Raw genomic sequence first — 13,054 nt, forward strand, 5'->3', positions numbered from 1 at the left:
TAGCCCTCACTTTAAATGGAACTGCCAAATTAGTTACAGCATTACGAATGCCAAAGAACAAAAAATGGAAAAAGATAAATGGTTAAATCTTAGCAAATGAATGGTCCAATCTCTCTCCTCTGCAGCCTCACATTACCTCCTGCCTTCAGGACAGCTCTACACGGACGGTCTGCCAGCACCTTAAGTTTAGCATGTCCAAAACAGAACTCATCTTCCCCAAGTCCTCCCAACTTTAACATTGAATAAACATTCATTCATTCATTCAATCATATTTATTGAGCGCTTACTGTGTGCAGAGCACTGTACTAAGTGTTCGGGAAGTACAAATCGGTAACATATAGAGACGTCCCTACCCAACAATGGCTCACACTCTAGAAGGGGGAGACAGACAACAAAACAAGTAGACCGGTGTCAATACCATCAGAATAAATAGAATTATAGCTATATACACATGGTTAATAAAACAGAGTAATAAATATGTACAAATATACACAAGTGCTGTGGGGAGGGGAAGGGAGTAGGGCGGGGGGGCAATGGGGAGGCGTGGAGGAGGAGGAGAGGAAAAGGAGGGCTCAGTCTGGGAAGGCCTCCTGGAGGAGGTGAGCTCTCAGTAGGACTTTGAAGGGAAGAAGAGAGCTAGTTTGGCGCATGTGTGGAGGGAGAGCATTCCAGGCCAGAGTTAAGACGTGGGCCAGGGGTTGACGGCGGGACAGGCGAGAACGAGGCACAGTGAGGAGGTGAGCAGCAGAGGAGCGGAGTGTGAAGGCAGGGCTGGAGAAGGAGAGAAGGGAGATGAGGTAGAAGGGGGTGAGGTGATGGAGAGCTTTGAAGCCAATAGTGAGGAGTTTTTTCTTCATGGGAAGGTTGAGAGGCAACCACAGGAGATTTTTGAGGGGAGTGACGTGCCCAGAGCATTTCTGTAGAAAGATAATGTGGGCAGCAGAGTGAAGTATAGACTGAAGCGGAGAGAGACAGGAGGATGGGAGATGGGAGAACTTTTCTATCACTGTAGACACCACCACCATCATTCCTGTTTCAAAAGCCTGCAACCTTGGCATTATCCTCTACTTTTCTCTCTGTCCTTGAACTCACACATTCAGTCTGTCACCAAATCCCTACAGTTCTATCCCCCAAACACTTAGCATTTACCTTACGCGGACCACTCTCTTTGGTCCAAGCACTTGTCATATCCCATCTCAACTAGTCCATACTTCACTCCTGCCCCACTCCTTGAAAACCTCCAGTGGCTGCCCATCCATCAAACAGAAACTCCTTTTCTTTGGCCTGGATCACTGCCACTGTCCGCCTCCTTCGCTCTTATGCTTGAGCTGCTGAACGCTGCTGGCAAAAGTCTAAACACCATGCCAACCTCGTTCACTTCAAGTTTATCCTTTCCTGCCTTAACTCTGCCCTCTCCTCTGCTGGACAAAACTATTTCTCCTCCCTTATTGACACCCACGCCCATCATCCCCATCACCTCTTCCGTACATTTAACTCCATTCTCAGGCCCCCTGTTTCTCCCCCTCCTCCTTCCCTCACCCCCAACGATCTGGCCTCCTACTTCATTAATTCTGGACCATCCCCTTCTCCTCAACATGCTATCCAACCTTGGCTTCACAGACTCTGTTCTCTCCTGGTTCTCCTCTTATCTCTCCGGCCATTCATTCTCAGTCTCTTTTGCGGGCTCCTCCTCCCCCTCCCATCCCCTTACTGTAGGGGTTCCTCAAGGGTCAGTTCTCGGTCCCCTTCTGTTCTCTATCTACACTCACTACCTTGGTGAACTCATTCACTCCCACGGCTTCAACTATCATCTCTACGCTGATGAAACCCAAATCTACATCTCTGCCCCTGCTCTATCTCCCTCCCTTCCCTGGTTCAATCTCCCTGGTTCAATCTCTCATCCTATCCTGACTGGATTACTGCATCGGCCTCCTCTCTGATCTCCCAGCCTCCTGTCTCTCCCCACTTCAATCTATACTTCACGCTGCTGCCTGGATCATCTTTGTGCGGAAATGCTCTGGGCATGTTACTCCCCTCCTCAAAAATCTCCTGTGGCTACCAATCAACCTATGCATCAGGCAAAAACTCCTCACTCTCGGCTTCAAGGCTGTCCATCACTTCGCCTCCTCCAACCTTACCTCCCTTCTTTCCTTCTCCAGCCCAACCCGCACCCTCTGCTCCTCTGCCGCTAACCTCCTCACTGTGCCTCATTCTCGCCTGTCCCACCATTGACCCCCGGCCTACGTCCTCCCTCCACACATCCACCAAGCTAGCTCTCTTCCTCCCTTCAAAGCCCTAGTGCGAGATCACCTCCTCCAGGAGGCCTTCCCAGACTGAGCCCCCTCCTTCCTCTCCTCCTCCTCCCCCTCCTCATCCTCCCCTCCTTACCTCCTTCCCCTCCCCACGGCACCTGTATATATGTTTGTACATATTTATTACTCTATTTTACTTGTACATATTTATTTTATTTACTTCATTTTGTTAATATGTTTTGTCTTGTCTCTCTCTCCCCTTCTAGACTGTGAGCATGCTGTTGGGTAGGGACCATCTCTATATGTTGCCAACTTGTACTTCCCAAGCACTTAGTACAGTGCAATAAATACGACTGAATGAATGAATGAATTGGCTTTAAGGCACTCAATCAGCCGATTCCTCGCCCATGTCCTCATTTGGGCCTGGAACTCCCTCCCACTTCATATCTGACAGTTTACCACTCTTCCCACCTTCAAAACCCTCCTAAAGTCACATCTCTTCCAAGAGGCCTTCCCTGATTAGGCACTTATTTCCCTTACTCTCCCTGTTGCCTAGGCACTTGGCTGTATACCTTTTAAGCACTCTGAATTCTTACTCTAGCCCTAAGCACTCTAGTTTGTCTATCCATAATTTATTTTAATGTCTGCCTCCACCAGGACCTTGTAAGCGCCTTGTGGGCAGGGTTAATGTATATCAACTCTACTGTACTGTACTTTCCAAAGCGCTTAGTAAAATACTCTTGTACACAGTAAGCGCTCAGCAAGTACCATTGATTGACTGAGTTGAAATATTGTGGGTATCGGTTCTAGGAAGAAAAATGAAGAATGGAAACTTGAGAGAAAGACACTCTGCAGAAAAACCATTTGTGAACCAGGTTTTCCCAAGATCATTTCTTTCCCAAACAGGAAACAATCCTGGTAACGCACTGGAACTTGTGCTTTCAGTGATCAAACAGAGATGGGCTTAAATGCTTTCAAGCATAAAGTCTGATGGCTTTACCACCTTGTTTAATACTTAAATTAGTGTTCTTTTTTACTGCTTAATTGCAGGCAAGTGCAGAGAACTGTAAGGAACAACACTTTAATAGCTTTATACAAAACCATAAAATCCATTTCATGCATTTGGAAAGTACCCTTTTCGTGCAATTAGTACAACCTAGGAAATATCTCCTTGTTCAGATGCACTGGACTCTTCTTCATCACAATTTATTACGTGAAGCACATTCACTCACCCCACCTCTACCCCTACAGATGTTTCACCTATTGCAGTGGCCTCAAACCCTACAGGATGAACGCTTGCCTTGACTCTCATTTCCTTTTTGCCCTGACTGATCAGTCCTAGGACATCAGTAAATCGATGGCATTTATTGAGCACTTACTAAATGCACAGCACTGTACTAAGCACTTGGGAAAGTACGTTACAATAGTGTTGGTAGCTGTGATGCCTACCCACAAGGAGCTTACAACCTACAGGACCTTGGTGGGTCCATTCAGTTGGTCTAAAGGGCTGACTATTTTTCATCTCCATTGACACCTGCTCCCCGGAAGTACACAATCATTCCCGTGGCTTCGACTACCATCTCTGGGGTGATTATTCCCCAATCTACCTCTCCAGCCCCAAACCCTCGCCTTCTCTGCAATCTTGCAATTCCTCCCACCTTCAGAAATCACTCCCTCAATGCCCCCTGCCCACTTCAAATGTGATGTCCTAAACCTTCTTCTATGACTTTCTCTACACTGATGTCAACACTACCATACTCCCTGTCTCACAAGCCTTTAACCATGTCATTAATAATAATAATAATGGCATTTATTAAGCACTTACTATGTGCAAAGCACTGTTCTAAGCGCTGGGGGGATACAAGGTGATCAGTCAGCCCCCATTTTACAGATGAGGTAACTGAGGCCCAGATAAGTTAAGTGACTTGTCCAAGGTCACATAGCTGACAAGTGGTGGAGCCGGCATTTGAACCCACGACCACTGACTCCAAAGCCCGGGCTCTTTCCACTGAGCCAGGCTGCTTCTGTCAAGTTACATCCTTGAATTATCTCTTGCATATCAACTTGCATATTCAGTCACTGAATCTTGTGGGTTCTGATTTCACAACATCTCTAGAATCTGCCCCCTCCTTTCAATCCAAACTGCTTCCATACTGATCCGAGCACTTGTCATATATTTGCATATACTGTAAATTCCTTGAGGGAAGTGATTGCAACTACTACCTTTACTGTACTCTCTCAAGAGCTAGTATAGTGCTCTGTCACATTAAATGTTCAATGCCACCGATGGATTGATTGTATTTTATCCATCCCATGATCTCTGCTTCTAGGAATGTAAAATCCTCAAGAGAAGGTATCTGGGACTTCTACTTTCATTATATACTCCAAGTGCCTAGTGGTGCTCTAGATTCAGCAAAGTGCTCTGCACACAATGAATACTCATGTGGATGAAATTAGTACTACGAATCCCTACCCCACAGAGACCACTCTTCCCCATCCGCTCAGTCAGTGAGAAACTGGAAAGAGGGAATGAGTCCTTTCCTCTCCTTTAATTCATTTCTTCACTAAGCAAAGTGGACAGAGCATGGGCCTGTCCATGGTTCTAAAGCCATCAGACTTTATGCTTGAAAGCATTTAAGCCCATCTCTGTTTGATCCCCACCGACCACTTTTCTGCTGTGTGGCCTTGGGCAAGTACCTTCACTTCTCTGTACCTCATTACATCATCTGTAAAATGGTGATTGAGACTGTGTGCCCCATGTGGGACCAGGACAGTGTCCAACCCAATTTGTAAGCATCCACCCCAGCCTGGCACATAAAGTGCTTAACAAATACCACAATTCCTATTAGGTGATGATTTCTGAGACCACTCCAGTGTGAGAAGCACCACCATAAGGCCAAATTACAATCGTTAGGTAACGAGGTAACTTGGCATCAACAGCCCTTGGCTCTTGGCCACCACTCAGTCACTACTGGCCATGTCACAATGCTCCAGGACCCTGTTACTCGAGTAGATTCTGCCATTTTGGTCTTTCCATCCCTTTTTCCTCCATGCTGCCACCTCCACATGGAGGTTGGGCACACAGGGGGTGTTTTGTAGGGTAAGTCACTGCACTTTGCTTAAAAAGGCATCCCTTTGCCCCAAGCATCAATCTTGCTGGCCTATCACTGAGGCTGTAAAATGTGCCTGATGAAAGCAGTCCTTCAGTTTTTTCTGGTGTTCTTCTATCCTTTTTTATACCTGACTTCATTATCACCATCACTGCAGGTGACTATTGAGTTCTTTCTCCAGTTCAAACTCAGCATTAAGAACCTGGGAGATTACAAAACACAATCCCTGGTCCTCAAGGAGCTCGTTTTCTAAGGTAGGGTAGAAAAAGAGATAGGAAAACTCACTGCATAAAATAATCCAACAGCCCTGAGTCACAAACTCAAAGAAAATGACTACTATAGAATGAAATGTCTGAACACCTGCAGAAAGAAACAGGGTGGCCTAGTGGAAAGAATACAAGCTTGGGAATCAGCGGGTCTGAGTTCTAACCCCAGCTCCGCCAAACGTTTGTCTGTTGTGGGACCTCGGGCAAGTCACTTAACTTTTCTGTGCCTCAGTTTCCTCAACTCTAAATTGGGGACTCAATACTTATTTTCCCTCCTACTTAGACTGTGAGCTCCAATTAATTGTGCTTAGAAGAATGCTTGACACATAGTAAGCACCTAATAAATACCACAAAAAGAGTCACAACTCTCTGCCTCCCTTGGGGCCTAGATAGTTGGAAACAATTTCCCAATACTCTAAATTTTACCTCCCCGTGAAATAAGGGCTTCTCTCCACACCCCACTTCAATGGGCCTGAGGTAGCCATGGACTGTGGGGAGGAAGGGGGAGGGTTCCTGGTGCCTAAGAACTCTGGCTGTGAAGGTTCAATCAATCAATCAATCATATTTATTAAGCATTTATTGTGTGCAGAGCACTGTACTAAGCACCCACGGGAGTACACAACAACAGAGTTGGTAGTCACATTCCCTGCCCAGAAGGAGACCCAGATTGCTATCTTTCTCCTGGAGACTATTTAAATGTCACCTCATTCCAGGTTATAAGCTCTGAGAGAATAGAGACTGCATGTGATTAGCATCACACATCTCTAATGACAATGAAGAATTGTGACTTGCAGGCAGAAATTATTTAATGAAAGGAGGCTGTGACAGAGACATGGTGTAATTATGTAGAACAATGAACAGGATTCTAGGATAGGCAGCATGCCTAGTGTGATGAAACGTGCTCAAAAAAAGGGGCTGAAACCCATCCTAGGAAAGCCTACTGTCCTTCCACTAGCTCAGAGTATTTACTGAGCACTTACTGTGTGCAGAGCACTATGCTAAGTGCTTGGGAGAGCACAATGAAACAGAGTTGTGCTTAGAAGAGTATGGTAGACATGATGGGAGAAGCAGCATGGATGGCATAGTGGTTACAGCACAGGCCTGGAAGATCATGGGTTCTAATCCCAGCTCCACCACTTGTCTGCTGTGTGGCCTTGGGCAAATCATTTCACTTCTCTATGCCTCAGTTACCTCATCTGTAAAATGAGAATTGAGACTGTGAGCCCCATATGGGGCAGGGACTGTGTCCAGCCTGATTTGCTTGTATCCGCCCCAGTAATTAGCAGAGTGCCTAGCATATAGTAAGCGCTTAACAAATACCATTATTATCATTATGATGATCCCTATGGAGCTCAGAGTTTACTCTGGGCACAGGACTGAAGTAAGCGCTTGGAAGAGTACAACGGACATGATCCCTGCCCTCAAGAAGCTTGTAGACTGGTCAGAAATACATTCTATTATTTCCATGCCTTTTTTCCTCTAAAGAAGACAATGTTCCCTTAACCTGGAGCCACAGAACTTAATATCTCTGAAGCAGTGTGGCTCAGTGGAAAGAGCACGGGCTTTGGAGTCAGAGGTCATGGGTTCGAATCCCGGCTCCGCCACATGTCTGCTGTGTGACCTTGGGCAAGTCACTTAACTTCTCTGAGCCTCAGTTACCTCATCTGTAAAATGGGGATTGACTGTGAGCCCCACGTGGGACAACCTGATCATCTTGTATCCCCTCCAGTGCTTAGAACAGTGCTTTGCACATAGTAAGTGCTTAACAAATGCCATCATCATCATCATTATTATTATCTCTGAAAATTAAGTTGCACTCCCTATTGTGTGCCAAGTTTAATCTCACGTAGTCCCTTGCCTTACTTTGAAGAGCTCTATGTGGGGACTTACAAATGAATGACAGTGAACACATTAGCAGTCATCAGCACTCTGCATCATTTGGCTAATTACCAATTATCAATCAGTGGTATTTATTGAACACTTCTGTATAAAAGCATTGTATTAGATGCCTGGGATAGTACAATACAACAAAGTTGGTAAACATATTCCCTGCCCACAGGGAGTTTACAGACAAGAGGATTATCTTTCACATAATCTTTTCCCCAAAGACACTGTTTCCCACCCAGGATTTTTCAGGAAAAGGCAATTTTCCTAAGAGACGTTACGCCAACAAATCGCTTGGGCTATTTGGCTCTGTTTGTACACCAACTTCCTTAGGTTCCATCCTCTTGCCTGCTCAAGACATGAACAACACATTTACAATCCCACTTCCAGTCAGATTCTAATCACTCCAGAATTTCATGCCCTCTGGACTTTGTTAAAAATTTACTAATTTTATGCTGGGTGAAAAGGATAAAGACAGTTTGACAAATAACTGATAAAAATGTCCTGAGGCTGCAGGTTCGATTATCTCAGAGTGGCTTCTATTAACAATTTTCCACCAAAGTTCTGTTTCCTGTCCCCTGTTTTCAAAGTTCCACATTGAGCTCTGCCACAGAGTTAGTTTGGGGATTCCTACCCAACGAGATCACTATATTCAAGCTGTACTTTGGACCCCGATTTGCTGAGGGTTTTCTTTTGTTGTTTTGGATCCTGCCATTTTCCAGCTTCAATACGTCCCGGCGTGGTGAACCACTTCATGTTTGCCAGCACTTAATACGGTATCCAGTGCTTAGTACACGGTTTGGCACATAGTAACCGCTGAACAAATACCACATTTTAAAAAATTGTTATTATTATATTTCCCTATTTACAGCCTTCATGATATCGCAGATTCAAATCCCCTCAGCCTCTGTTCTTTTAGGTTAAATAATCCCCAACCTTTTCATCTGTCCTCATAGGAAAGCTTCTCCACCCCCTGATGACCTTCACTGTCCTCCTCTGAATCTCTGAGACTGAGTGAATCCTTTGAAAGACAGAGTGACCAGAACTGCCTGTGGTACTTTAAAAGTAGGTGAATCATGGTTTGATACAGTAGCAAAATTTGCCTTTTTGGTTTTATCTTTCTAACAGTGTCCGGCAATCGGTTGGCTTGCTGGGCTTCTATCGGACCAATGGTATATAGGAATAGTCGACAGTGATTCTGAGGCTGCATTCCTGAGTCAGAACTGACAGCTCAAAGCTCACTATAAATTAGCTGGACCTTGGGTTATTTTTCCCTAAATACACTGGTTTACCCTAGGTGACGCTGAAAGCCATCTGTCGACTTTCTGTGGCCTTCCTGCAATGTCCACCTGCATGGCCTTTCACTGCCCTGAGGAGCTTAGCATTACTTGCCCGCTTGGAGATTTCACTTGCACCCTCCTTCTTCTTTATCATTTATGAAGTTGCAAAGCAAAACTGTTCCTAACACTGATCTCTGAGAGCCCCCACTATTTCTCCATCCTGAAAAGTAACCATTTATGCTTCTCTCTGTTTCCTGCCTCTTAGCCACTCTTCTGTCCATGACAGACCATCCCTTCCAATACTGGGATTTCTCCATTTTGTGTTTTTCTAAACCTTTGGTGTGGAACTAGCATAAATGCCCTTTTAATCAATCAATAAATCAATGTTATTTATTATGAGTGCTGACTGTGTGCAGAGCACTGAACTAAGAGCTTGGGAGAGTACAGTACCATGCAGTTGATAGACATGATTTCTGCCCACAAGGAGCTTACAGTCTTATTAATATATTACCTTCATTTGTTCTTCAAATTGTTCTTTAATTTCACAACTGTATTTTAACCAATCACTGCTGCTTAATAGTATTTGGGAGAATAAAAGCAATCAATCAATCAATTGTATTAATTGAGCACTTACTGGTGCAGAGCACTGTACTGAGCACTTGGGAGAATAAGGAATAAACAGAGTTGGTAGTCACGTTCCCTGCCCACATTGAGCTTAAAGTCTAGATGGGGGGACAGATATTACTAAAAATAAATACATTACAGATATGTACATAAACGCTGTGGGGCTGAGGGAAGGCTGACTAAGGGGTGCAAGTCCAAGTGCAAGGGCAGCAGAGTGGTAGAGAAGCACCGTGGCTCAGTGGAAATAGCACGGGCTTTGGAGTCAGAGGTCATGGGTTCAAATCCTGGCTCCGCCACTCCTCAGCTGTGTGACTTTGGGCAAGTCACCTAACTTCTCTGGGCCTCGGTTACCTCATCTGTAAAATGGGGATTAAGACTGTTAGCCCCCTGTGGGACAACCTGATTACCTTGTAACCTCCCCGGTGCTTAGAACAGTGCTTTGCACATAGTAAGTGTTTAATAAATGCCATTATTATTATTAAGGGCAACGGAGGACAGAGTGGGAGTAGAAAAAATGAGGGAAGTTGGGGAAGGCCTTTAGGAGGAGATGTGCTTTTAATAAGGCTTTGATGGGGGAAGAGAGATAGCTTGTCAGATATGGAGAGAGATGACTTTCCAAGCCAGAGGCAGGATGTGAATAAGAGGTTGGTGGCGAGATAGATAAGATCAAGGTACAGTGAGTAGGATGGCATTAGAGGAGCAAAGTGTGCAGACTGGATTATAGTAGGAGGGGAGCGAGATGAGGTAGGAGGGGCCAAGGTGACTGACAGCTTTAAAGCCGATGGTAAGGAGTTTCTGTTTGATGTGGAGGTGGATGGGCAACTCCTTAAAGGAGTAGGGAAACATGGACGGGACATTATTTTTGTAGAAAAATAATATTTTTGTAGAAAAATAATTCCAGCAGCAGCATGAAGTGTGGACTGGAGTTGGGAGAGGCAGGAGGGAGGGAGGTCAACAGTATTCAAGGTGGGATAGAGGGAGGGAGGTCAACAGTATTCAAGGTGGGATACGATAAATGCTTGGATTAACATGGTAGCAGTTTGGGTGGAGAAGAAAATTTGTGACGGTAGCACCGACAGGATTTGGTGACAGATTGAATATGTGGGTTGAATGAGAGAGATGAGTCGAAGATAATGTCAAGGTTATGGGCTTCTGAGACAGGGAGGATGATGGTCCCTGCCCTCAAGGAATTTACAGTTTAATCAAGTGTAATGATGTCCTGATATCTTAGAATATTAGGGCTTTCCTGTTTTAATGGTTTAAGTTGGCTTTCCATTTTTTAAAAGTGGGCTTTATCTCTCTGATCACTTCTTTTAGTATTGGCTGCTCCCAGGGAAGACAGGACTTGGTAGGCAGGAGAACCACATATAGCGAAAGGGAGAATATAAATGTAAAACAGGCAAAAAACCAAGAAACACTAGCGAGAAACATTTCCACTCACTTCGTTAAAATGGACATCCTGCATCCCGACGTCTTCCATCATCGAGGCCTCTTCGTCTATATTTGGCGTGATGACCCTGAAGGCTGAACACCCTTGCCTGAACATGCCTGGGAAATGCAAGAGAGAACTTTTTAGGGATTTAGCTTCAACATCAGCTATCTGAAGGCGGGTGGAGGGATGAACCGAGCGGCCTCCCCGGGTCCCTTCCAGCCTCGTGGCTCCGGGGGCAACCCCGGGGTCTCGGTGCTTGTTTCCGTTCCCAGATTCGTGGCAGCGGCCGGGCGGATTCAACTCTAAGTAACACCCCAGGAATCTCCCAGCAGCAGTGGGATGACCACCTTGTATGGCTGGAGCATGGCTGCCAGCCGGCTGTTCCTCATGGGAGACGGAGCAGATGCCGCTGTTCCTCCAACTTGCCTCCAGAGCCATAGGGGCTACCGGAATAGTCCCCGCTGAGGGCTCTAGCCCCCCGAAGTTCCCTTGGAGTCCTGGGGGTGGAAATCAAGGTGGCCTGCCCACAACACTGCCTTTCAAGTGTTCCGCGCACACATTTAAGAGAGGAAGCCAGTGTCAATTCTTACTTCCCTTCCTGCTCCTTTAACCGATTGAGACTAAGAGGACCTGGGTTCTAATCCCAGCGCCATCCCACTTCAAAGCCTTATTGAAGGCACAGCTCCAAGAAGCCTTCCCTGACTAAGCCCTTCTCTCCTCTTTTCCCACTCCCTTCTGCGTCGCCCTGACTTGCTCTCTTCATTCATCCTCCTTCCCAACCCCACAGCACATATATATTATCTGCAATTTATTTATTTATTCCTTCATTCATTCAGTCGTATGTGCAGAGCACTGTACTAAGCACTTGGAAAGTACAGCTCAGCATAAATAAGTAAATATTTATGTATGTACATAATTAATGTCTGTCTCCCCCTCTAGACTTTGAGCTTGTTGTGGACAGGGAAAGTGTCTGTTTGTTGTTATCATGTACTCCCCCAAGTGTCGTACAGTGCTTTGCACATGGAAAGCACTCAATAAATACGACTGCATGAATGAATGTCACTTCCTGTCTACTTTGTGACCTTGGGTATGTCACTTAAGTTCTCCGGGCCTCAGTTCCCTCATCTACAAAATGAGGATTCAATACCTGTTCTGCCTCCTGCATATACTGTGAGCTCCATGTGGGACCTGATGATCCTTGTATCTACCCCAGCACTTAGAACAGTGCTTGACACGTAGTAAGCGCTTAACAATACAATTATTATTTTTACCAGTTAGTTTCCACCCCCAGTTTCTTCACCTTTCTTTATAATTGTTGTTTCCATGATTGTAAACCGTTTAAAAATCGCTTTAGTTAAAAGTTCCACTTACATTGCCTATTTATAGTACACAGAAAGGGGACAAGAATGGAGAGAGAGCAAACTCCTCCCATGCAAAGCTTGAAGAGAAGAACTCCACGCTAAGAAGACAATTCCAGCTATTGGGACTTGAGAAGGTAGAAAATATTCATGGTCGGGCTGGAGTTATAAGGCATTAAGAACTGTTTCTTCTCTTCAAATAACTGAGTCTCCAAATCTCCTCTTATAAAGTTCAGGTCACTGGCCCCCTCGAGTGACATCTTCAACAGTGGCAGACGGTCAGCTCTTGAAAACTGCCGGATTTAATTCAGGCCTTACAGCAAGGTCTAGGGTCAATCAAGGGGCAACAAAGGGGCAAACTGGCTAGCCAGGATGAACTGTATCAGGATGGGGCAGAGCGGGAGCTTGGTGGGCAAAGCACATCAACTAGCACTGTCACAGCCAGGGGCAGATTTGGCCCTGCACCTTCCCCTAGAGAGCGAGTGGCATTGACTCCCACAGAAGCAGTGTGGCCTACTGGATAGAGCATGGGACTAGGAGTAAGAAATTCAAGGGTTCTAATCCCAGTTCTGCCACTAGTCTGCTGTGTGACCTTAGGCAAGTCATTTCCTGGGCCTCAGTTCCCTCATCTGTAAAACAGGGATTAAGACTGCAAGCCCCATGTGGAACAGGGACTGTGTCCAACCTGATTACTGTGTATCCACCCCAGTGCTTGGCACATAGTAAGCCCTTAACACATACCATAATTATTACTATTTTTACTATTATCTCCTGTTGCCCTTAGTTATGAGACAGTGCTCTCTTTGGGAGTGCTCACTTCCGGGACCACTAAGTCACACGAAGAATCC

General features: G+C 45.5%; 1 protein-coding gene across 17 annotated transcripts in view; it reads right to left on the reverse strand.

The window, feature by feature from the left end:
• The window catches only part of DOCK9 (dedicator of cytokinesis 9), a 245,483-nt gene that overhangs the window by 15,263 nt on the left and 217,166 nt on the right, over positions 1-13,054 (reverse strand). For all 17 annotated transcript variants that reach the window (XM_038759102.1, XM_038759096.1, XM_038759093.1 and 14 more), the window contains exon 45: positions 10,858-10,964. In XM_038759102.1, coding sequence (XP_038615030.1) covers positions 10,858-10,964 — 107 coding nt within the window. The remainder of the gene's footprint in view (positions 1-10,857; positions 10,965-13,054) is intronic.

This window comes from Tachyglossus aculeatus, chromosome 17 (assembly GCF_015852505.1).
Source record: "Tachyglossus aculeatus isolate mTacAcu1 chromosome 17, mTacAcu1.pri, whole genome shotgun sequence".
Lineage (NCBI taxonomy): Eukaryota > Metazoa > Chordata > Mammalia > Monotremata > Tachyglossidae > Tachyglossus > Tachyglossus aculeatus.